The sequence below is a fragment of the Amblyomma mixtum genome, chromosome 5, assembly GCF_055824585.1.
Source record: "Amblyomma mixtum isolate Tamu chromosome 5, ASM5582458v1, whole genome shotgun sequence".
In the NCBI taxonomy this organism is placed as follows: domain Eukaryota; kingdom Metazoa; phylum Arthropoda; class Arachnida; order Ixodida; family Ixodidae; genus Amblyomma; species Amblyomma mixtum.
In genome coordinates this window covers 118,648,764-118,674,352 of record NC_143016.1, presented here as the reverse complement: position 1 = coordinate 118,674,352, position 25,589 = coordinate 118,648,764, and the positions used below count along the sequence as shown (strand labels likewise).

Genomic DNA, 25,589 nt, shown 5'->3' with positions numbered 1-25,589 from the left:
GTTCCTGAGGCCACCGGCCGACACGGATAGTCTGACGCGAGTGTAATCTTTGGTGTATTGGCACAAATATCTGGTATTTACCAGAAAGTTTTTGTCTGGCACGTTTACTCACACAGTTTAATAACCTTCTGGGAATGCTGGCCCAAGTGTCCGCGATCCAGCCATAGATTCTCCCTACTTCATCTAGACCATGTAGTGGGGCTTGACACGGTGCAAATACTTTCAGCAGCTATGATTACTTTTCTCTTAAAATCAGCCAAGTACTGTGTTTGTGGCCCTGACATCGTGCGAGGTGCATTTATCCGGCTTCCGATAGTGTCAGTGTTGCAACATCAGCGTGGTGAATTCACATGAAAGTGAAAACAACCAACCAGGGCCACTGCTAGAGAGCGCCTCATGTCGCTGGAAGCCTGGTGGTGGTAGTGTTGAATAACAGCGAAACTGGAATTGCTGATTTGGGCTAAAAATGCCTTGGATCTGCATATATAATAATGCAAGGCAGAAGTGACATGTTGTAATGGGGAAAAAAAAAGAAACTCTTATTTTCCTAAAGTGTTTACACGAATCGCTGCTTCTTCACTCATTATCACTTGACTCTTTAAGATATGCTAGCTTAAGTATTTTAGTGAATTAGAAAGATAAAGCAGCGTTTATATCACAGCCTTTAGGCTCGCTTGGCCTGTTCGCTAAACTTTGATGTCACGCACATAATTCAGCCATTGAAACAGAAGCTGCATGAGAGAAGTGATTGAATAATAAATTATTTACTAATCGTGAGTGAATTGCACACCACTGTCCATGCGTGCTAAGTCTCATGCACCATTTAAAGGAAGATAATATGATTGCTAATGTTTTTTATGCGTAGCATATTGCAATCACACAGTTCAGCCCTTGGGCGCAGCCGGGCAGCCACCAAACCACTTGAAAAAAAAAAGAAAACAAAAAAAAAGACGCCTGAGCATGGTGGTGGTTGCCACCGCCCCCGTTTCAAAGGGGGCGCTCCTATCCATCCATCCATCCATACGTCACGGAGGAAAAGCTGCTGAGAAAATCGAGTGCCGCCAAGCAATACCTCGCGCAAAAAGACCGCGCAATATGCAACGCATTCTTGGCTTAACCAAGCTAAGCCTGGGCATCTTTTTTTCTTGGTCTCCAACAATTGAGACTTGCACGATATTTCGAACTTCTCTGAGGAACCGTCACACACCTCATAATAATGTGTACATTTTCAAGACCAGTTATTTTGGACTCTCTGGAGTTCAAAAGTTAGACTTTTGGACCAATGTATACGCCAGGTGTACTTTGCTGCTTGTTTTTCAAGTGAAAGTCTACGTTTTCCAGCTTAATAGTGAAGCGCGTGGGCATCGTTGTCACAGCCAACCGGTTCTCTGATGCCATGAAAGGCGCCATCTTGGCTTTGAACGAAGTCCATCGAACGGACTGCCTTGAATAGCGTTGGCTATTTTTGTTTCATCGTTGCTACTCGAGGTACTGCCATGCTCTTTGCTGCCATCTGGATGGCTTAAGACAATGTCACCCACGGTGCGGGGCAGATGGGAGGGGGGAGGGGGGGGTGCAGTGCGTGCATTCGTTTGCCGCATGACCTGTGGCTGTGTCACACTGTCTGGTACCAGGATGTGAGGTGATGCAGACATGATGAAACCATGACTGGCTCAGGTACGGTCTAGTATTATCGCTTGCAGTACACACGCATATGCAGGCACGCACAGTTCATGTTATCAGTGCACCATTCTCTTTGATTTCTTATAACAGCGCGGAGTTTTTACACAGATGGCAGCACAGAACGGCCACAAAATGGCCAAACGCACATTATAAATGACTCTGATCAAATGTTATCAGCACGCTGTCACATGGGTCTCATATCATCGTCACTCAGCAGGATTCGGTTTCACGGGCGCGTTGTCGCTATGTTTGGTGTCAGTTGTCTGACAGCTGTAATGGAAATTGGCATGATTTTCGAAGCGGGCTGCCTATACCTTGAAGTAGAGGCGAACAATAATCATGTTTGCCTAAGACAACGGAAACCACAGCGCTGCCGCGGACTTCGGCATGGACTGACCCTGCGTCATAGGGTGGTAGGAAGCAGCGGGACCACATTTTCAGAGGCGCCGCAGCACGTATGGAGTTCATAGGGCTGTGCAAGGGCTGGCATCTCTAACTTCTAAAAAGGAGTCGCCAAGTTTGTTTGCAGCAAATGATGCAAGGGCTTTGCTGTCACGGCCGATGCAATCCAGATGGAAGCAAAGGAGATTGCAACAATGATGTAATTTCCTGCAGGGTGTTCCATGCGAGCCAGGGTTCGACAGGGTGTTCTGTTATGGGATATGGAGAGGAGCGGCTCAAACGATGTGAGGGACTGTAATGGCAGTGATAGCGACTGAGTACTAGACAGAAGTGGTGGGTTACACTGCTTGCATCTATTTTTGCACGAATGTTTGTCAAAGAAAATGTTGTTTCTTCTTGCGCCCGTCTTGTCGAGATATCGCCGAGGAAAGTAGGAGGGGGGGGGGGGGGGGGGGGGGTCCATTTAGGTTTTTCGAATCTTAGCACCCCACCCCATTTTGGGCATCGGAAAAAGAAAATGGGTGCTTAGAATCAAGTAAATACTGTAAGTGCCTGTGCCATCTTGGTCCTGTACTTTGTGATCTTGGTGTAAAATCTTGTTACAAGAGACATAGTTACAAGAGACACTTGGTTATGAGAGACATTTGAAAGTGTTTTGGTTGGTTTTCCTATATTTGCCATGTTAACGACACCACATACAAGAGATATGGTTACAAGAGACACTCGGTTACTAAGGGCAACTGTTTTGTGTCCCTAGAGTAAATTCTTCACTATTTAGAAGAGACGCAACCCAGATATGTTTACGCAATGTGGCCGACATCGTACCAACTCATATGCGCTGCACTTTTCATTCCCTTTCCTCAATTCATGTCACACATCACATAGGGGCGGTTACTGTCTCGCTGCACCAAAATTGCCTTATCACAGACTGCGTTTCCTCATCAAGAATCGTGAACTTCCTCTTCGATCCCGGCCGCGGCGGTTGAATTTCTTTGGAGGAGAAATTCTAGAGGCCCGTGTACTGTGCGATTCCAGTGCACGTTAAAGAACCCCAGGTGGTCGAAATTTCCGGAGCCCTCCACTACGGCGTCCCTCATAGCCTTAGTCGCTTTGGGATGTTAAACCCCATAAAACCAAACCAAACCAAACCTCTTCAGCTACTTCACGGTTACAGCCGCGACGATGTATTCAACGTGGATGAACTTATCTAGTCCAGCTCCTCAGTGTTAGAATTTTCGGTTACAAGAGAGCTTGGTTATAAGAGATGTCTTTCTTGGGGCCCCTTGAGTGTCTCTTGTAACTAGGTTTTACTGTACTTCCGATTGTCTACATGTACAGACTACCCCAGCTATCCACGTCAGTCCACTCAAAGGGCCACTTGTAAGAGTGACCACTACAGTGCCCACCTCGCATTCCCTAGCATTGCTGAGGAATACGGAGGAGCAGGTGGGCAGTGGGCGTTGAGAACATGATCGGGGTCCTGAGTTGTGAGCGCGGCTTGCGCCGTTCTCGCAGCGGCCGCGGCGGCTGGTCGCTGGTCGAGCCGGTCGGACAGTGGCCCGTCCTCCCGGGAGGGCGTGGCGGCCGAAAGTGGTCAGCCACGCGCATCATCCTCTGTCGCAGCAGCAGCTGAGGAGCGCCACCCGGCCGCCGCCCGAGGAGGAGGGGGGGAGCAGCAGCATGAGGAAGCGGGGGACGAGGCCACGTTCAGCCAGCACTGGGACCTCGCCTACTGCCTCTGGCTCGTTGGTGAGCGCACACCGACAGGGCCTTCATTGTGGAGCGCATGTTATAACTTGCTTGGTGTTCATTCCATCCCCGTAGTTGCTCTTGCATTAAAGGGACACTGAGGAGAAATTGAAGTTGACTTGCATCGACAGAATACCAGCTCCTGATTACAAAAACGCCATTCATACTGACAACAAAGCTCTTGTAACGTAGAAAAGAGCAAGAACCAAAATACAGGTATCGCCGCCACAGGCCAAACTCGCAAGTACAAGCTTCATGACGTCATAGGACCAAACAGTGTTGCTAGAACCAATAGTTCTAGCAACACTAGGACACGAGAAGCCGCGAATCACTGAGGCGCAGCAAATGCATGCGCAAATCTCCTTGACGTCGCCAGATGGCGCCACATACCCGACAGCTACGCGCGCTCCTGCAGCGCCGGGACCAATCAGCGCCTGCTCACAGCGGTATGGGGGCTCCCGGTATTCCGCTAACGGTAACAAGGTACACGGTATGCTAAAGGTGTCTATTTGCGAGAACTTCGCTGACGACTTCGAGAACGGGATCCATTGTAATGCTGGCAAAACGCCGGTGCAAACGTAAACGAAGCGACGGCCGCAATAGTCGATAGATGCCTTCAACGTGCGGCCGGCGGTAGCTTTCTTTTCGGCTGCTGCTAGGCCGCACTGCTGGCTGCCAGAAATCACGGAGTCTGCGGTACGTCATGCGCACGTCATGTTTCACGTCACTTAGTCCTGTGTCGTCATAGGAGAATCCCAAGTTTGAATCAGAGCGGCGGGAAAAACTTTTTCAACTTCGAATCCAAATTTATTAGAAATAAATGCATCTTTCGCTGCCGGCCAAGTGGCAACAAAGCCATGACATGCTGAACTATCGGATTTTGCTATAAAAAAAATATTAATAGTGCTCTCCTCAGTGTCCCTTTAATTCACTGGAATGGGATTACTTTTGGCTGAGGGATTGGAGTCATGTGCTTTAGTGTACAGTTACAAGCGGTGCTCTCACTTCCTCCCTACTTTGTGGTCAAGGGTGAGGTCAGAGTTGCTCCAACAAAGGTGCAAGCCATTTCAGTTTCAGTTAACAGGTGCACCTATCAGCGTGAAATTTTCACTGCTGTAGAGGATGGTATGCTTGCAGCAAGAGGTTTTTACAAGTTTGTAGGATCTCTGTAGAAATTAGAGGTGTGCAGTTATCAAATTTTTGGTTCGGAAGTGAATAGGAGTACTAAAAATTGGTTGCGAATTGAATTGAATATTTTCAAATATCAGCACGGGTAGTTCAAACTAAACACAGATGCTTTTCCACTGAACACAGATATGAAAGGAACAGCAAACAAATATGTTTTCACCCATCATTAGCATAATTCACTAAACCTGTGAGGCTTGCTAGGCATTAAATGAGGGAATGGGAGTCATGTAGTTACAGTAGTAAATATTATTTTATAGACTCGTGCTGACATTTCTTTGGAAAACAATTCTGTTCAGTTAGAAAAAGTCTAAAATCACAGTTTGGTTTAATAAGTTTGGTTTTAAAGAGGCCAAACACCTCCTCACTGGAGGAGGGATGTCACCGGTCAATTATCGGTGGGCCAGGGCAAAAGGCACTGCTGGCAAAAGGCAACAAGATGGCTCGCAAAATGGGACACCAATGCAGCAACAGGAGCTGCAATGTGAGTGTGACCACTCCTTTCCATACTCCTTCGTGATGCCTGAAGGCACAGCGCCAGTTGTGGAATAATGCCCCAAGCGATGCGTGCCCCATTTTCACCACTATCTTGTGCAATAGTTTGTGTGATTTTCCTATCTGCAGAGGAGTGGCCGACTTGCTTATGGGCCTCTGGATCACAGGAGGCAGCACTGGTATCTTGGTCCTTCCTTCTTCTCTTTTGCAATGTGTGCTTGTTTCCATGATGCTTGTCCCTGTATCTGGGAGGGATCCCTTGAAGCAGGTCCTTTCTTGATGCCTCATGGAACTTGTAATCACTAGGATCTGCAGCTCTGTAAATACATACGGCGACAGAGACTTTTTAAGTGTCTTTTTAGCCTGTATGACAACAGCTGTGCTTCTAGGCACTAAAATATGGGCTGTTTTCCGATTCCAATTTGTTTTCTGAGCGTACCTTGTTCCTCATGTGCTTTTGTTTTTGTCTCCTTCTTTCTTCCTTGACATTTCAGAGATGAGCCTGCAGCTGACACGCCAGATGCAGCGGATCCTGGCTGCTGACTACCGCCTGACGCAGCTACACCTCAATGCCACATCCTCTTCTGGTGGGGCTGCCTCCGCGACCACCACTGCCACCACTTCATCCTCATCTAGCCCCCCTCCACTCTTCTCTCCGTTCGCGTCCCAAGCGAGTCGCACCCGCCACTCTTCACCGCCACAAACGCCGCCCAGCAGCGCTTCCGCCGCTGCGTCCACCTCGAGGAGTCGAGCTTCACCACCTGTGGTGCCAAGCGTCTTCTCGACCCCACCCTCTGCGCGCCGCTCGACGGAGTGCCCCAGGCTGAGGAGGCATGGCCTCCGCCGCCACCGCCACCATCGCAGGCACTACCGGCCCTTTTTGGGCAACACCGCCGACCACGAGGGCTCGTCGTCCTCCTCATCGGACTCGCTGGACTCGTCAGATGAGGACGACCTGGACTTCGGGCGCATGCGCGTTGATCCATCGCCTGGCGAGGAATACTCAACATCGATGCAGGGGCGGGGCCTGTCTGCAGTGGGTGGGGTGATGGGGCGGAATCGCTTCTGGCCTGCCTCTCCACCGCCCTCTGGGCTTGAAGAGGACCCGTCCGTTCCAGAGGTGGGGGACTACTCGCCTGTATTGCACATACTTGCACGAGAGCTTTCACTCCACTTCTCAGCTGCTCTGCATGGGCAGCTTCGTCATTGAAGAAACAGTGATCTCCAGCAATTTTAGTTCACATAGTGAATGCTGTGTTATAAAGAGGTATCAACTGGCTTCTGTTTTAGCTTGGTGGCCATGACCACAGGAACTAAAAATGTCACTACTAAGGCTCGGCTTGTTAAGAGGACATGGAAGACAAATTGATGCTGGCCTGCACTGACGGATTACTATTTTCTAAAGACATAGAGGCTAGTTTTCTTTAAAACAGAGCTTTTATAAACTAGAAAACACGAAAAAATGAACGGCCGTCAGTGGCCATTTTTCATGAGCAAAGTGCAATGATGCCTGTGCACTTTCCTTGGATGCGGATCTCTGAGGCCAGGTCATACTGCCATTCACCTCAGACTGGCGATCACGGAGTTCCTTCCGCTTTTGACGTCACCAGTTTTAGCCAGTTCCTGGAAAAAAAAAAAAAGAATGCTGCATTTCTAAATTCATTTTTCTGAGCAATAAATTTCTCTTTTGCTGCCGAACAAACTTCAACGTATAGCCACAAAGTGCAAAGCAATCGATTTCTATAGAGATAAAAAATTAGTTGAAGTTCCTTTTAGTGTCCCCTCTAAGCTTTTTGCAGTCTTCCAGGCTCGTCGTCAAGGTTGAGGCAAATCCCAGCAGGCTGGAAGCTTGGCAAGTAATGCAAGGAGAACAACGATGTGCGTTGTTCCCCTTGCATTTCTTCCCCAGCTTCCATCCTACCCCGCCGCGGTGGCTCAGTGGTTACGGCGCTCGGCTGCTGACTCGAAAGACGCGGCTTCGATCCTGGCCCCGGCAGTTGCATTTCGATGGAGGAGAAATTCTAGAGGCCCATGTACTGTGCGATGTCAGTGCACGTTAAAGAACCCCAGGTGGTTGAAATTCCTGGACCCCTTCACTACGATGACCCTCATAGCCTGAGTCGCTTTGGGACGTTAAACCACAATAAACCAAACCAAACCAGCTTCCATCGTGATGGGATTTGCCTCACCCCGAAAATGATGCACGTTGTTGAAGGCTGCCGTGGAGTAATGTTGGGCGACTAACCTCATTCATTTAAAACCTGTTGCGTTCGGGGATGTAGCTTCCTGCTCCTTTTGCGTGACCGTTGGTGTCGCGGATTCGTGCAGCTACACGTGTCGCCACCGTCATCGCCTCCACCGGTGCGTCCGACTGCCCCCGTGCCTCCGCGGCCACGCTCCCCGCCACTGCCGGTGATCCTGTCAGGGGCGTCTGCCTCGCGAGGAGGAGTACTGGACTCCCTGTGGGGTCCCCCCGTGCCCTCGGCTGCATACTTCTCGCTCCTGTACGACGGAGGCTTCCGGCCACGGCTCAGTGAGTCTCTGTGCTTCTCTTGTCGTTTGGTTCAGGGCTGACTCAGACACAGTTCCTGTTCTCAGTGCCTCTCTCTCTGCCTGTCTCTCCTTTGCTTTACGTTTTGAAAGGACCCTGCAAACACCTTTTGAGTTGTATAACAACTAGCTAGACTGTGCTGTCATGAACGTATGAGCAGATAATACTTCACATGCGGCAGGGAACCTACAATCATCCTCGAAAGTTGGCGAACTCTTTCCAACGACTTTTTCATACTCTAGTCCTACTCTGTATGACGCGTCTGTGTACGTTTGTTAAGAAATGGCTGTTGGGCAGATTCTTTCAGATGCCATGCAGCTACTGTGGCTGCGGCCGGTCAGTCGCATCGCGCTCGAAAGTTCCACCACCTGGGGATTCCCGCACCTGCTGGCAACCCTGTGGTGGGGCTGAGGGGTTGAGGCCGGCAGTGGAGTGCCCACCTTTAAGAGGGCAGAACGAGAGGTGTGAGAAAGGAGCAGCAATGCTGAAATTCTAATTTCGGCTGCAGATAACTGCACGTCTGCAAAGCGCATTGAAAAAACTATACCTGGGCGATGTTCGTGAACCGGCTTGTGTTCTTTAGCAATCCAGACATACCGCAACTTAACTGGATAGTGTTGCAGGGCCCCTTATGCGGGACTGCCTTTCCTTCTAAGTACAGATATCTGTTATACATGGTCTGTTCTGAAAGTAGTAGGACTCATTTTTTTAAACAAAATATATTCAAGAGAATAATACAAACGATTACAATTTTTCAAGGTAGCACCCTTCCGCACCTACACACTGCTGCCAATGAGTTTTGCAGTTTTCGTACGCCTCCAGGAACGCCTGGACCAGAATGCTGTTTAGCTCCCTCGTCACGGCCTGTTGAACCACCTCTACCGATCCGTGATGTTTCCCCTCGAGCATCGATTTTATTCTCGGGAATAGAAATAAGTCTGGCGGGGCTAAGTCGAGTCTCTAGGGGGGGCTGAGGCAGCGTTGCCGCCTTGTGCTGGGCAAAAAATCGGGGTCCTCATTCACATGATGAAGAAGATCCTACTGGTTGGCCTTTTGCTCCTCTGACAACACTCCCGGCACCAACTTCGTGCACGCTTTCCTCATGGATAAGTTTTCTGTCACGTTCTCAAAAACTTGGGTTAGAGGAATGCTCAAGTCATCAGCAATCATTCTGATACTCATTCTATGATCACTGTTAAAATATTTCACTCGCTACACATTTTCGTTGGTCTTGCTGGTCGAAGGGCGTCTGGAGCGGTCGTCTTCCTCCACTCTTTCCTTACCTTCTCGGAAAAGCTTGTGCCCCTCAAAAAACGCCTGATCTACCCATGGAAGCGTCACCGTAGGCCTCCTTAATCATGTTGTGAGTCTCTTTGCCTGTTTTACCAAGATTTACTAAAAATTTGATCGCGCATCGCTGATCCAGTAAACGCTCTATGATTCTGCGTGACGAGACGTTTCGACAGGGGTTCACAGTACAAGCGACCTCCTCTCTTCAACGGCCGAGAGCCGACTGCCGATTTTCCCCAGCATTCCCAATATCCCCCTTCAACGACCCTGCACGCGCACACCGCCTCTCGTCCACCCGTTCGCCCAGGAAAAAACCAGTCCTACTACTTTCAGAACAGGCCCTGTATACACTGCTGAGGGCTGGGCTGTCATGACGGATAGTCCAGAACTCTATAAGGGTTGTACCCCTGTTGCGCAGCACTCCTCTATAATGCCTTGCGGCTGAGGAGCAAAACCTGAAAGGAGCTGCGTTGTCGGTGTTGCTGAAAGGTGGAGCAGTCAGCAAAGCTGGAGCAGACTGCTCGCTATGCATAAGGTGCTGGAAGGGGAAGTTTCAAAACTGAACCCAAGAATTTCTATTCATTGAGCTGAGCAGTGATTCCATCTCGTGTCTAGAAGTGGCACTTCTCTTCAGCAGCTGTGGATTTTGTTATCATCCTGGCTGCATAGCGCACTTGTTGTAGTTGCACCTTTACTGTCGTACGATCCAAGCGTGACCTTTATAAATATAACCTGTCCAAATTGTTAAACTAGATAAATTTTTTTGTTGTTAGAAGATACCCCCAGGCATTGTCAGCTGCTTAGATTTTTCCTTGTGTGTTTTTAGTTGTTTACACTGGCTCGTGCTGCAGTCGCAGTTTCTGAAGGCCACTCCTTTGGGCTTCAAAGGTCTCGGACGGCTGCCTTGAACTAGGACCCCTCGCGGCAAAGCCGTGTAACTGTGGTGTCACTGAGCAGAAGCAACCTGATTCCCAAGGCCTTAGTGTAGTGTCCAAGGGAGGGGGGGGTTAAAACGTTTGGGAGGATGAAGGCACAACGGAGGGAAAGGGGCATCTTGGTCGTACCGCTGTGTTTAACCATCAATCACATAGTTACAGCTGATGGGACTCTTGGGATCTGAGTGGCTTTATTCCCAATGCTCGAGGGGAAAGCAGCCAAATTTGTGAAAAGCGTGCAGCTATGCCAGGATGCTCAGAGAGGACGGCAGTGCTCTGTGAGCCGAGGTTTGTGCTTGTGACGGGCTGCTTTGTAGACCTGACATACTCACTGGTGTACCAACACTTCAACACCGATATTTTGTTTCTTGTCTGAAAACTGAGTCATAAGAGAGAGAAAAACTTTATTATGGCAAGTGTGTTTAGACCCCCCTTGGGTCCCTGGACCACCGCACGGTCCCACTCTACGTCGGAACGTTCATGTGGTGTTTGGTCATGACGTCGGCACCCCAAAGCACCGCAGCAAGCTGCGATGGCGGGTCCGGAGACGAGAGCACGACCTCCCAGTCCTCCCATCTTGATAACGCGGGCTGTCCCTGCGGGGGAGGATCAGCAGGGCAGCCGAAAAGGATGTGGGAGAGGGTGGCGTGAGGGTCGCCGCACAGGGTGCATGCAGGGGAGGTGCCACAGTAGCGAGATAGCAGCTGAGGGGATGAGAGAGAGCGGTTCTGGAGGCGTCTCCACAGGATCTGTTGGGAGTGGGTGAGGGAGGGGTGTGGAGGAGGGTAAGTCCGACGGTCCAAGCGGGGCATTTGCGTGAGCTCTGCAAAGGTGTGCGCCCGTTCTCTCGAGAAACCTGGATCGAGGCCGTCCTGAGCCCGGCAAATCGAACCTCGGGCCAATTTATCGGCAGCCTCGTTTCCTGGATCCCCAGAGTGAGCCGGCACCCACTGGAGCTCTAACCTGCGTGGTAAGTTTTTGGAGGGGGTGTTCAACAACTCCCAAGCAGGGGCGTGAATCCTGCCTCTCGCGAAGTTGAACAGAGCCGTTTTGGAATCGCTAAAGATGTAGTTTGCATTGGAATGTACAAGGGCTAGGGCGATGGCGGTTTCCTATGCCGCCTCAGGTGTGCAGCCCGAGGGAAGGCGGTGTGTGAGGGGCTGTGCTAGGCCTGGATTGTAACCAACAGCTACAGTTTCATGAGTTGTGCACGCGGCGTCTACCTAAATGGCGTCATAAGGTTGCAGCACTGTATTTAGTGTGGCCATTTTTGAGGTGTTTGTCAAATTGTCAAAACATGTCTTACCACTTCATGATTACCAGATGTTTAGAAGCTCTTGTACAGTTTGCCCGTTCTGGTCAATAAGTATTAAATATGCAGTAACTAGATTCATTTACCAAATAGAATAGGCAGAAATTCAGCCTGCTATTTGAAAGTTTTGAATATCTGCGTGCTCCTAGTCTTGATGTATCCGTGTTTCACGCTGGCTGTTATCTGTACTTTGTTCACCATCATTTCTGTATGCATGCAGTGGGTGGGCTTTGTATGACTTGGCAGTTAAAGCTGCTTATCTAAAAAAAACAATTTTTTTTCTATCTTTTAGGCTTCTATGAGACCGGTCCCAATCTGACCCATCGGATCCAGTGTTGGGACATGACAGGCACAGAGCTGCCAGACATTGGCGACGGTGAGGAATGACCTTTTTTGTAGTTAGTACAGTAAAACCTCGTTAAACTCAGACTTCGAGGGAGTGGAGAAAACATCCGAATTATTCGAATGTCACATTGGCTCAGCCCGCAGTAGTCGCAGCGGCGGAACGAGTCATTGGTGTGCATAGGGCTCTTACAAGAGGATGATCATTACAGCAAAACCAAAACTAAAGACGAGTGCATCGTCCTGACCACGTATGCGGCAGTTGGCGTGGTAGACTTGCTGAGGCAGCTCGCGAGCTCGCAACATAAGCAAGATGATACTACGGCGACAAGCATAAGCAGCAGTAATGCTGTTGCTGCTGGCAAAGAAAGGGCAGAAATAAAGGACCACTTTAATGACAAGTAAAGGTTTTTCTCAGGAGTTACCCGCAATGCGTTTTTGGCAGATTCTTAGCATGCTAGGAAACAAATTTTGATGTGTATCACGAAGTAAACTGCTGATTTTACTGACTTCGTTAACTCAAGGTTTAGCTGTATTACATTTTCTAATCTTGGTTTCTCTTTGCAAGATTCTGTCGGGTTACCGACTGGTTACTGATCATCAGACAGGTGCTGCTAGGGAACTGACTGCAAAGATTGTTATGTATGTGACAATTACTGATGCTGTAAAACCTTGTTACAGTAAATGTTCGTTAATTTGCACCCGAGTATTCGAAAATTCGGATATCTCAGACTACCGGCGCAGTCCTGGCCAGTGCCTACATATGTCTATGGCGTCACACGCTGGCTGATTTGGTTGCTACAGTTCTCATAACGGTTTATTTGAGTGGACTTCCGAAGAGAGGCTGTGTCAAGGTAGGTGTGGCACGGAAAATGATCGTAGCCCTGCTTGAATCTGAACACCGTGCTGCAAAGTGCAAATGCAGTCGTGGTGGCGAACGGCAGGTCTCGTTTGTATGATTTGAAGTGGGAACTGTGTTGGTCAAATGTTCAGCTTTCCTTTCTAGCCGTATGGCTGCGTTTGGTTGGATGTCAATGAGTAATTACTCCCTTATCACAAATCTACTCCACCTGGGGGGTTTCCCCTAAACATTTGACCAACACAGTTCCTGCTTCGAGTTATTGATCAATTTGCTCTCGCCCTACCATAACCTTGCCGTCCCGGTTAGCTCAGTTGGTCGAGCGACTGCTCTGGTGAAGCGGTGGTGCCGGGTTCGAACCCCGGACCAGGACGAATTTTCCTTTAACTACAAAGCTTCTGAGAAAGCTGTATAGCTATCCTTTGTAGCCATGTGGCTGCGCTCGGGTGGATGTCAATGAGTAATTACTTGCTTATTATTTTCGCATCTTGTGACAGTATATAGTGTCAGTAGTTACACATACTAGAGAATGAAGGGAGCGTCAGTGTGGCCTGACAATGTGTGTGTGTGGGTGTGAGTGCAGCCAAGGCCTGCCTGGTGGCCCCCCGGTGCAAGATCCACAATGATGCCAGTGTGGCCCTGGGCGGGGGCCTGCTGGCTGCCCTGGTGCCCTGTGGCCTGCTGGGGGCCTCCCTGTGCGTCTACTCCCTGCGGCCACGGGGCACCCTGCTGCACACGTGGAGCTTCGGGGCCAACGCCATCTCGGTCAGCCTCTCCCCCATGGCCCGGTACCTGGTCGTGGGCTTCGCCGCCACGCGCGGATACTTCGCCCAGGAGCGGGAGGCAAGTGCTACTACCCTCCTCCTGATGCGGAGACAGCGTTAATCTCATTACGATGGATCCTATCTCCAACGGGTATTCGGATATACAGTCTTTGCCAGAATTAACCAGGCTGCACGGTTTGCTTCACAGTCGTATATGCCAGCCCTCAAGCTCTTAAAGGTGCACTGAAGAGGATTCTGAACTTGTCTTTTTGCCGCGGGAACTCGATCTACACGTTCCTAGCATTCTTAGAAACTGCGACTTATTGCCCTGTGTGGCTGATTTCCCAAATTAAATCGAATTAACGGCCGGCTCCCACCCTTTTTCTTGAATTCTGCCTCGTACGGTGGGCGGAGTCAACCAACGCGTGGAGTGCCTTTCACCCAGTCCCGTGGCGGCTTGCCGCTCTGCCATCGGCGGAGTAATACGTAGTAGTCCGTAGTAGCAAATAGTCCGCGCGTATTTTTATTTCTGCGAGCTTATTTTGCAGCTATATTATCTGCGAATGAAACTATTTTGTTCATGGAAACCTAAAAAACAACATTAAGCGAAAGCAAAGCCTCCACGGAGCTGGCTGAAAGGAACTTCACGCTTTGGTCGACTCCGCCCATCGTACGAGGGAGAATTTAAAAAAAAGGGCGGGAGCCGGACGTTAATTCGATTTAATTAGGGAAATCGGCCATACAAGGCAATAAGTTGCGGTTTCTAAGAATGCTAGGAACGTGTAGATCGAGTTCCCGCGGCCAAAAGACGAGTTCAGATTCCTCTTCAGTGCACCTTTAAATCTCTGTACGGTAAGCAACACCCCTGCCCTCACTACCAGATAAATACTTGATCTTTAGGGAAGCTGTGAGGGCTCCACAATACAATTGAGAAGCAACCCATGCAGCCTGGTTACTTTCGGCAAAGACTGTACCTACAATATACCAACCAGTCTGCCATGTTTTGGTGGTGTTCCTATCCCTGCCATTGACTAACCTAATTAGCTTGACTTAACTGCATGGCAGTGATATGGTGCACAAAATAAGTGCGCTGTTGGAGGCTGACAGAGATCATGGATGATAAGACAGCACACCTTCTATGATTCATCTGTCCTTCCCCAACTGATTAGTGCTGTGAGCAGCAAAGCAAACCACTGTTAGCGGTCTTGTGGTTTTGGATTTTTGGTGTGTTGCATGGGATGCACATTTTGTAATGTGAGGATGATGATGATGAACTTGCACCCAGGCCACCTATCCTTCGCCCAGTAAGGTGATCATCAGCGTGAGGACGTGGGCTAAACTGCGCGCAGTTCGAAATAGCAGTCGCACTTGGTAATGATGAGTGGCACCCACATTAGTGAGGTTTTCTGCACATGAAGCTCTCTGCATCCCGGTGGGATTGTGGGGCTTCAAATTATCCAAAAGCTTGAATTAGTGGTGCTCTCAAGTATAGAATTATACATGCACAAGATGTGCAACCACCTGCGGGAGCCACCTCTGGCCCCGCAAATTGCACAAATAGGTCTGCTTCACAGGTAGATACCCCCCATTCCCAGATCTGGATGGTAAAAAAAAAAAAAGAGATATATACGGCAATACACGGTGCGCTTTGCCTCGTGTGGCTCACGACAAAGGAATGAAGGGTAACCATGACGTAAAAGAGCAAAGTTCAACACTTGCCCCACGGCAGAGTGCAACTCAACGTGTGTGGCGGCGATGAATATTGCCCATTCACATGGAAGTGCACTGCCGTGCATGCTTCTTACATGCTCAACCTTCGTTCGGCTCAGGTCGCCCAAAATCTAAGGCTTTTAGCCATTCGGCTCAAATAACTTTCGTAGCTTCTTTCAACTGAGCTGGAATAAACCAGTTCTTGTCTCTAGCTATGTGCGTGGCTTATAGATTACTTTTGTTGCAACAGACGTGTACGGTTTTGAATCAAAATCTGTTCCAACGGTGTTGGGATTCAGCAGACTTCTTTTACAACAGATCAAAATCTTGGACACCATTAAGGTCTGTTGTAACAAAATTTATCGCGTCTTATCCTTTTGATGCTGCTTCCTTCGTGACCAGATTGTTCTATTTCTTTTTTTGCATTTCTTACTGGGTTTGCATCTTGTCATAGCTGTGATTTTTGTATTGTTTTACTCCTGGATTTGGACAGTACAATTTTGAAAAAACGTCAGGTTGGCCTGTACGTGAGTAAATGCAGTAGCTGGTGTTGGCTCCACCTTCAATGCACTGCCGCTCTTGGATTGAATGACGTAGAAGGTGGGAAATTTTCAGGGCGGCACTTTCCAAAGTGCTCTAGCTGAGATGGTTTAACCGGGGCAAGTGTCTCATCTTCAGCTGCACGCAGATTTTGCATAGCTACATGCAGTGTTCAGTTCTTAATCTTATTTTTTCTTTATTTCCCTTTCGTGTTATCTGCAAGCATTGTCTTTGTGCCCAGGCAGAAAAAGTTTAAATTCTGCTGTGACACAGTTCACTTTCGCGCGTGTGAAATGACAAGGTCTTGACATGCTTCTGTATGAAAAAAGAAAGCATGGTTTGCAGGTGCTTTCTAAAGCCTGCTTATTTGCTGCAGTGAATTTTCATGCTTGTCGCATGCCTGGGCTATTGCTCTGTGACGAAATCAGTGTTCTGATGTCTTGGCCCCAGGACGCTCATCCTACTGTGGATTGTACACATACTCGCCACTTTCCAATGAGTGCAGTTTGTAAAATGTTGCGTTTGATTGGCATTGCTTATGGCACCTCCCATTCAGGGTGCTGGATTCTCCTGTGGTTCATTCTGCAAATTCCAAGCCTTCAATAACAAGTGTTGAAAAGAAATCACGGTAACGTTTTGAAGTAATGTGCTGTTAGAAAAACAGACTCCATCAATGCGCCTGTTCTCTGATCTCTACAGTGGACATCAGCAGCTGTGTTGAGTCATATCAGTATTTTTTTCCCTTACACTGTTGGACTTAATTGCTTACCTTGAACACTGCAGGTTGTGGCTCAGATCTTCAAGCTGACCCCGCCTGACATGGACGGTTCTTCATCCGTAAGTGCTGCCTGCCATCTTGCTTAAAAGTGACTTTACATAGGTTGATTATTCTAATGCTGTTTTCATTGTTGGGTGGCTGTTGTCATTGATGAAGTCTACGCCTGTGCATGCTGCGCGAGTAGTGCAGTAAATTGTGGCCGTTTGAAACCTGACACTGTTGGGCCTTGTTCATCTCGTTTGTGGTAGCTCTGACAGTCTTCAGCATGCTCAGTATTGTCAGGAAGAACAGTGTGCCCTTGTTTATGTTGCAACGCATTTGACATGCTTAGTGGTGCATCGTGGTACCAGTTTCCATGGTGAACATGCACAACTCAGTGTTTGCAATTACAGTAAAATCTCGTTACAAGATACACGATTACAAGAGACACTCGGTTACTAAGGACAACTTTTTTGTGTCCCTAGAGTAAATTCTTCACTATTCAGAAGAGGCACAACCCAGATACGCTTATGCAACACGACCGACATCGTACCAACTCGTATCCGCTGCACTTTTCATTCCCTTGCCTCGATTCATGTCACACATCACATAGTTGCGATTACTGTCTCGCTGCACCAAAATTACCATGTCACAGACTGCGTATCCTCATCGAGAGATTGTGAACTTCCTCCTCAGCTACTTCATGGTTACAGCCCCGACGATATATTCAATGTGGATGAACTTATCTAGTCCAACTCCTCAGTGTTTTTAGAATTTTTGGTTACAAGAGACCTTGGTTATAAGAGACATCTTTCTCTGGTCTCTTGAGTGTCTCTCGTAACGAGGTTTTACTGTATTGGGGTAATGGGCTGTGCAAGCCTATGATGTTGTGTGTGCAAGTTTTGCCTGCAGCACCCTTGCTGCCGATTTTTGCCCTGGCGGGCGAGAACTGGCAGTGCAGACGTGGGTCCGAGGGTGTGGTTGACTTTTTGTGACCACACTGTGTAGTGTGCCACACTGTGTAGTGTGCCACACTGTGTAGTGTGCCACACTGTGTGAGTGTTCTTCTCCTTCTCCTGCTGCTGTGCAGGCGGGTGGGGGCCAGCTGCAGCAGGTGGGCAACCTGAGCCAGCCGGGTGGCGTCATCGGCCAGCCACCCGTCAGCCTCAACTCCGTGCGCTGGCTTCCCCGCCCCGGGGAGGGGCTCATCTACGGCACCAACCGGGGCTCCCTCTGCATCTGCCGACCCCAGTGAGTGGGAGTGCAATTGGGAACAAACTCACGATGTGACGACAGCATTCACGTTGACGGTCAAGATGGGCAGGTACAAGTGGAACAGGCAAACTCTCAACAGCAGGGCTGTAACGGATGTCTCTGTCAGCAGTGGGACACCTTCCTCCCTCATTCTAAGAGCCCGTGGGACGACATTTTAAAGCGATAGTGTTAAGGGCCCCATGTCGCAGAAACGCCGGCATCGGCATCATCAGCCGTGAGCTAAAAATTCGCGAAAATTCCCCACAGAAGCAACCTAGGTGGAAGGTGGGCCACCTAGAACACACGACCTTGTGGTGTCGATCACAACCTGCCCACTGGATTGTGAGTGAACTGCCCGTCTTGGCAGGGGGTAGTTTAAATTAATGGCTGGTTGCGAGAGGTTGCTCAAGACGAGTATTCTGGGTTGCACAAGCCCCATTTGTGGCAGCGCCTACCATTGCAGAGCAGTGGCAATTTGCTTAACTGCTGCACCACTGTGCAAGGAGAGGTATGAGGACTCCCGGGGATCTGCGAATGTAAAGTAGATGATGACCAATTCCACATATATGGGCATTAAACCGTTAACATTGTCGCGTCATACCCTTAAGACTGAGCTTAAGTGTCACCTCTAGTTTTTTAACTTCTAAAGCTGCATTTATTGTCCACCGTGATTCACTCCTCAAAAAGAAAGTGCCTTGCTATGTGGCCATGTTGACTATTGCACTGCAGCTGTTTCTGAGCTGCTTTTCCTTTGTCGCTTCTCACCTTTGTTCTTTGAGCCGAACTGCAGTTCATCGCACGATCTGCACCTTTCACGTGCACTGTAGAGTTGGGAACGAGCTTGATATTTTTGGCCAGCTTCTCCAAATGTGCATGTCAGAACCGTTACCGATGGCGCCCGGCCCAAAGCTTTTCTCGAATAACTTGCGGCTTTAAAACCTGGTCTAAGCATTGATCCCCTCTGTTGCGCCACTGCTCGTGCAGCAAGCCCATCTCCAAAGAGGATGGCGGTGGCCGACCGACGTCCCGCTCGGGCCCGACACGGGATGCCACCAGTCCCTTTGTGATGCTCACTGACCAGGTGGACAGGACGGCCAGGAACACCACCATCCAGGTGAGTGAGTGTGTCAGCCACTGCATTGTGCTAGCTATGGATTGCAGTACGTGGGTCCTCGCTGCTCAACTGTGCAATTTTTATGCGAAGCATATTACTAGAGCTACACTCCAGCCCGTCGAGCGCGGCGGTGGAGCTACCATTGACCTTTAGCGTGACCACGTGACACCACGTGACAACATGACGTCACAGCAGAGGAGAGATGGGCTGCCGGCTCGCGCAGTCGGCCGCGGCGGTGGATGCTCCACATCAGAGGCGCTGCAGCTGACCACGTGACGCTACAGCAGCGGTATAAAGCTGAGCTTGCCTCGCTCTCCGGGCACTTACGAGGCGGCCAGGTGTTGGGATGCCGCCTAGAAGTAGGGCTGATTTGAACGAGAAGCGAAAGCTTCAGCGTGCCACAGAGACCGATGAAGAGCGGGATGAACGTCAACCAAGGAAAGCCATGTATTACCAAGCCTAGCCATCAATATGCTTCGCATCTGACTACGCTTAATCTTAGCTAAGCCTCAGCCATTTTTTTTTTAGTAATACATATCATGAAGGCGGTGACCGCAATCATTCGATGTTCCACGAAGGGCCGCCGTGGTGAGATGGGTGTGGTTACGAGCATGCACACAGAGCTGATGCCAGTGGCAGAGTTGTCTGCTTGTCTGTTCTGCTGTTCTGCAGACGCGACACAGCTAGGTTTGTGCAATAGTGTTTTTTTTTTTGGTTCGAAGTGGATTCAGAGTGAATGATAATTTTCTTAGAATAATTTTGAAGCATATATTCCGAGCACTTGTGGCACACACAGAGGTTTAACAGCACAAGAGGCCTTTTCAAAATCATGTATTGTTCAAATACATGCTTAGACACAATCCCTGCTGCTGGTCTGCTCATGACGCTGGCAGCATCTTGCTGCAGTCAAGCCCAGAGCTCTTTGATCTTGCTAGTTGCGAAACGTCCCATAGGGTCTACATATAAAAAATATAAAACACTGTCTCCTCACTGGGCCAAAATTTGGGTGTTTACAGATTGTTGTGATGGCTGTGGTTAATAACGTAAACTGTGTCCAGGTTGAAAACTTCGAGATTGTTGATAAACACACAACTTCCTGGCAACGAAATGTGTGAAACAGATGCGATAGCAAAAGTTCGTAGATATAATAGTCCGAGAAATAGGAGGTAGAACAAGTGCAAGAACAAAATGCTGTTGACATGGTGGCAAACAATCAGAGCTTCTATTTCTCACATACAGATGGCGCTGCATTCGTAAGCTTCGCAAAGTGGCCAGCGGGACTAGTCAGTTTTTGAAGCGGAGTTTTCCAACTGGTAAAATCTAAGAGCTGTGGTCAAGCCGGCTTCGTGTTCCTGGCTTCGTGTTCCATCCCATATATTTAATGTGCCGATGGATTGGCTGGGACAGGCACGGCAATAAGCGAGTGATCGCGCTTACAGCACAACAGCAAGAGCGACCGTAGTGACTCAGCTGCCGCCGCTACACATAGGATGGCGCCACACAAATTGGGATAAAAAGGCTTGGTGTCTGCGCGCGTTTACTGAGTCGCTGAAAAATGGCTGTAGAGTTGGCTGCACTGCTTTGATGCCGCCTTGAAAGGTGTAAAACGCAGAAGTGGCAAAATGAGCTTTCAAATGGCATCAAAATGGCGGCGAGCGCCGAGTGGTTTCGGAATCGCAGTCGTGTGGAGTGGAAATTCATTTCGAAACTCGCGCTTCGTTTTCCAGCCACGCAACTCTGAAACTGTTTAGTTTTTTTTTTTAGTACTTTGGAATCGTTTCAGCGCGGATATTTTATGGTCATGTAATCTGAAGCATATTGATTATGAAAAGCAGTTTTTCCAGAAATCGACCTTTCGCAAGTTGCTGCGGTCTCAAGATCCTCCCTTAAGGCTCGATGACGGCCTCGCGTTTCTAGGAAGACGAGGCACAGGAAGCGTAATTTTTCAACGTGCCTTTGTCAAGCTTCTATGCAGCTTTCAGTTTACTGCTGCCACGTTCTTCATGTTACATGCGTCTATAGTCCTGGTCATATTATTATAGAGCACGCCTCGGTGATCAAACTTATGTCACACCTTACCTAGGGAAAAATCAGCAAGCACGTCATACATATGCTAGCAGATGCCACAGTTGCGCTCTCGTATGAACACATGAAACCTTGAAATCTGTTCTCTGAAATGCCTGGACAAATTTTCAGCGCCGAAGTGTGCGGCATAATATTTCGGCTGCACCTGTACATTTTTTTTTTCCTGTTAGGCACCCACAAAAGCAGCCCTGCATAACATTCATGTAGTGTTTTTTTTCTGTGTTTTGTGCCCACATTGTTTGCCCGCGCATTGTAAATTGTATGTAATGCGCCTTGTTTCCCGCCATTTCTCGACAGATTCAAGTTTTTTGGCATTTATGGCACAGTCGTTTGTCAGCAGCTACATTCTCTCTTTTTGATGATACATAGTGTTATGGCTGTGGACAAAAGTCGGAATGATAGAATGATGGACAAGTGACGAACCTAATCATCTGAGTTCTCTTAGAGGGGAGAAGCCGGCTCGGTTTTCAGTGGTTATGGTGCTCAGCTGCTGACCCGAAAGGCGCGAGTTCAATCCCAGCCACGGTGGTCACATTTCAATAGAGGGAAATGCTAGTTGTCCATGTACTGTGCGATGTCAGTGAACACTGAAGAATCTCAGCTGGTCAAAATTACCCGGAGGCCTCCACTATGGCATCTCTCGTGGCTGAGGTGCTTTGGGGCGCCGAACCCCATGAAACAAAACTGAAACCAAATCTCCTAGAGGGTAGAGTCTAGTGATGAACGAAGTTGTGATGATACCTTGACATGTTTGTTCCCCCATCTGGTCGAACAAGTTAGTGTGTCACTAGCTGTGGCTCTGGCAGCAGTGTGCCCACATGCTTCTACGGGATGAGTCACAATACTGGCGCCTGTTGAAAGCAGTAGTGCTCTATAATAATGCGTGCTTTTCTCCTCGAATAGTGTGCTCTGGAAACCACCTGACCTTATATTTGGAACCAAAGTACGAATATAGTGGGAATTCTTTTTCGGCATTCTTTGAGATACCCACAATGAGCTCACCCACCAGGCTTGCAATATGCGAGAACAAGCCAACCTCTCGACGATCCCGGTCATTGAGGTGAAGCGACCAGTACGCACTGGCGAGAAAGGGTTGCTACAAACACGGAAAGAAGGTGGCACGCTGATAAAGAAGAGAAGGTAGTGAAAGAGCTGTGAGGAGTAGGCAAGGGGAAAAAAAAAAAATATGGAAACAGACACAGAACTGTGTAGCACGAAACGCAAAGCAGCGAGGCAAGAAGTTGCGACATGGCAGCTGCTGCTGCGATAAAAGTTGCAGACATTGACACAGGGGATTCTTTCTGGCGAACGTTGCAGATTCTTTGTTTTCAGTGTGTGGAAAGTTGAAATTTTCTGCCGTAGAAGACAGGGGCTTCCAAAAACTGACCAAAAATCGGCTTTCAAAAAATGACTTGTAGAATCCCCAGAAATTGCTTTCTGACTGTACCAATTTTTTCCTTCAAGAAATCAGCATTTTGACCATAATATTAAATTCAGATCATTGCGTGAGCTGAATTTGTGCGGGAGCAGACAATTTAATGGCATGAAAATTTTGGACATCTGGCTGTCTTAGCATGTCGATGTCTCAACATCGAGGACAGACAGAGATGTCATATTGTTTGCTAAAGGAAGCTGAAGGCACTATGTGTGTGCAATAATCAAAGCAGATTTGTTCAGTCACACTTCAAAAATTTATACTTTTGCAAAGTTTATCGACATTGATATTCCAAGTGCTGTAAAATTACTAATGAGGGTAAAATGGAAAAATGGTTTTGATTAATGCACTCATTACTCACCATACTATGTAGTCATAGATTAAAAGATTTTTTATTGAGCAGTTCTTTTTGCACCAAGGTACTCATGAATGACTAATTAGAATTAATTATGTTGGGAATGGACTCATTTGTGAGAAAGGTAATTTCATTGTTGAATTTAGTGTAAAAAACTGAGCAAAGTGGTGCAGTTTCATCAGGATTGGACTAAAAATAAGGAAAATAGGTCCAAGACCAGATAGCCCCGCCGCGGTGGCTGAGTGGTTACGACGCTTGGCTGCTGGCCCGAAAGACGCTGGTTCGATCCTGGCTGCGGTGGCTGAATTTCGATGGAGGCGAAATTCTAGAGGGCCGTGTACTGTGCGATGTCAGTGCACGTTAAAGAACCCCAGGTGGTCGAAATTTCCGGAGCCCTCCACTACGGCGTCCCTCATAGCCTGAGGCGCTTTGGGACGTTAAACCCCAATAAATCAAGCAAATAAGACCAGATATGCAGCTTTTGTTGTCAGTTGTCAAAAACTCAAGTGGCGTGCTGTGCTTGGAAACAGAGAGCCAATAGCTGTCCTCGGTGTAGGCTCCCGTTGCCAAGTGGTCCGTCTCATTGCCTCGTCCACCTTGCAGGTGCTGTCGACGGCCTCGCAGACAGTGCTGCCGCAGACGCAGACCACGGGCACGCAGACCATGCTCCGCGGCTCCGGGCTCTTTGTGGAGCAGGAGCAGCCCGTCGAAGACGGCAGTGCTGCCGCTGCCTCACTGGTGTCGTCTCCCTCTTCCGAAGCCTCCGACGGACTGTCAGCCGGTCCGAGCACTTCGGGCGCTAGCAGCAGCAGCAGCTCGGAGGCCAGCTCCACCAGTTGGTACAGCATGTGCTAGTGTCCCCAAGTTGGGGTGTTCTCAACAACACGACCAACCGTGATCTCAAGTGTGGCGGTCACACCAGGTCCGCTGCCTCCTCCAGTGTTTGCGCTGCGGAAGCCTTTCTTTCTTTACCCTCCTCCTCTATTACTTCCTTTCTGGGCGCTCTTCTCGTGTTCCCCTGGACTACTCTCTCTCTCTGGCAGTGACTTTCGGTAAATGGTTCCTGCTCATCACTGGGGAAGCCTTCGTCTGTAAAAAAAAAGGCCTAGTTTCAGCAAGGGAAGTGTCTAACTTTCCGCGGTACTAGTTTAAAGGCTATGATGGACTGATGCGCGAGTGAGTGAAAGGTGGTGCTGTTTGTTTATGCAAAGTTAATTTAAGAGTTGTGGGCAAAGGTGTGCCACCTGGTAGTAGTTTCTCGTTGCTCCTTGTGTTCTACGGTGACTTTTCTTTTCTCTTTTGCGGTCGGTATTCACTGATAGTGAGTTTCATGTGATGAAATGAAATGGTGATGTCTAAAGAGTGTGTATAAGCTGCGACTGTGTGCTGTGCCCGAATGTATTGTGTTGAGGGAGGTCAGTGACAACTTAGAGAAATCGACTGTTCGTGATTGTCGCCATGTGTGAGGGGCTTCAGCAACTGGACGGGACGCTTGCTGTGAATTTTTCTTTTTAGCTCGGAGTCATGAAGAGCTGGGAGGAGGAGCAGTGTGAAGGTTCAGTATTCCACATTGAAAGCTGTTTGTTTGAACACATGCACTTAAGAATCAGGCAGAGATACGAGTTGACATCATGAGATCATGACCCATTTGAAACAGAGTACTATATACAAAAAAAAAAAAGAAAAGAGAGTTTAAGCTGTTTTTACATATAGCAGCTTGCCCGGTGTTTTATGTTCACCTTCGTGGGCCCATCAAATACATGGGGAAATTAATGGTTGAATTGGGTTCAGTTTTGTTTTGTTTTTTAATTTGTTTGGTATTGTAAATGGTGATTGTTTTATGCATTGACTTCCCTAATTTTGGATAGTGATTTTGGGAGGAAAAATTGTTTGCCAAAAATTTTTGTGAATGCCAGTGCTAGCCGAATGTTGTGTGTCTTGCCAACTTGTGATTGTGGTTTTCGTTCAGCAGCTGCGCATAACTCAAAGAACTTACAAACGTGGCCAAACAATATTTTTCCACCCATTAAGGCACTGCATGAGCGGAGCATCCAATCAATTGCCAACCGATTTGTTACAAAGCTGCTGCTTTAATATCTTTGCCAGCGCTGACACATATACTGACGGACATGCTCAAGGGCAGTAGTTTTTATGGCACGTACTAGGTAAAAGTTGGCGGTGTGAATGACAATACAAAGTCGCCTAACATGCCACTAAGAGCTGACGCGATAAAAGGGCAGCTTGTATTTGAACAAATGCACTAAATGTCATTTACCTCCCATGACAGACCTGCCAATTCCTGCATCTCGGAGGCACTGGTTCCCCCCCCCTCCCCCCCCCCCCCTTCATTTTTTTGGTTGACGGCAGCAGAGTTCGCTTTGCTTTTTGCTTTTTGATAGTACTATAAGAATGCTAGTCTGGTCAGATTATTTGTAAAGGATGTCAGTTTGAGATAGTTAACTTGTAGTGTCTGGAAAAGGCTCGGTGCTGGCGTTCGGCTGTTGTGCTCTACAAGGCAGGAGAGCAGTACAGTGCACAGTGAGTGTACTATCAGCGTCAATTGAAACGCGAACAAGCCAATTGAAACGCGAACAGCACAACTCGCAGATATTATACTAGGGAGGCAAAATACATGAGCAGTTGATTTTCCCATCGAAGCCAGGAAGACCGCTGTTCTGAAATGTTAGTAGGCCACGCCTGTATTTCACCTCCAGCCTCTAATATGCTTGATTTTTTGTGCTCGCGTTTCAGGTGTTTTGTTCGCATTTCATT

The 25,589-nt window shown here is 48.4% G+C and overlaps 1 protein-coding gene across 7 annotated transcripts in view; it reads left to right on the top strand.

The window, feature by feature from the left end:
• The window catches only part of LOC149343469 (activating molecule in BECN1-regulated autophagy protein 1-like), a 58,326-nt gene extending 33,190 nt beyond the window's left edge, over positions 1–25,136 (top strand). For 3 of the 7 annotated variants that reach the window (XM_089545932.1, XM_089545930.1, XM_089545929.1), the window contains exons 11-19: positions 3,601–3,834; positions 6,009–6,634; positions 7,843–8,047; positions 11,895–11,978; positions 13,387–13,646; positions 16,601–16,654; positions 17,665–17,825; positions 18,813–18,942; positions 23,421–25,136. In XM_089545932.1, the coding sequence (XP_089402058.1) occupies positions 3,601–3,834; positions 6,009–6,634; positions 7,843–8,047; positions 11,895–11,978; positions 13,387–13,646; positions 16,601–16,654; positions 17,665–17,825; positions 18,813–18,942; positions 23,421–23,672 (2,006 nt within the window). In that variant the 3' untranslated portion in view covers positions 23,673–25,136. The remainder of the gene's footprint in view (positions 1–3,600; positions 3,835–6,008; positions 6,635–7,842; positions 8,048–11,894; positions 11,979–13,386; positions 13,647–16,600; positions 16,655–17,664; positions 17,826–18,812; positions 18,943–23,420) is intronic. The other 4 variants (XM_089545935.1, XM_089545934.1, XM_089545936.1 and 1 more) reach the window with 4 other exon arrangements.
• Positions 25,137–25,589: the final 453 nt, after the last annotated feature.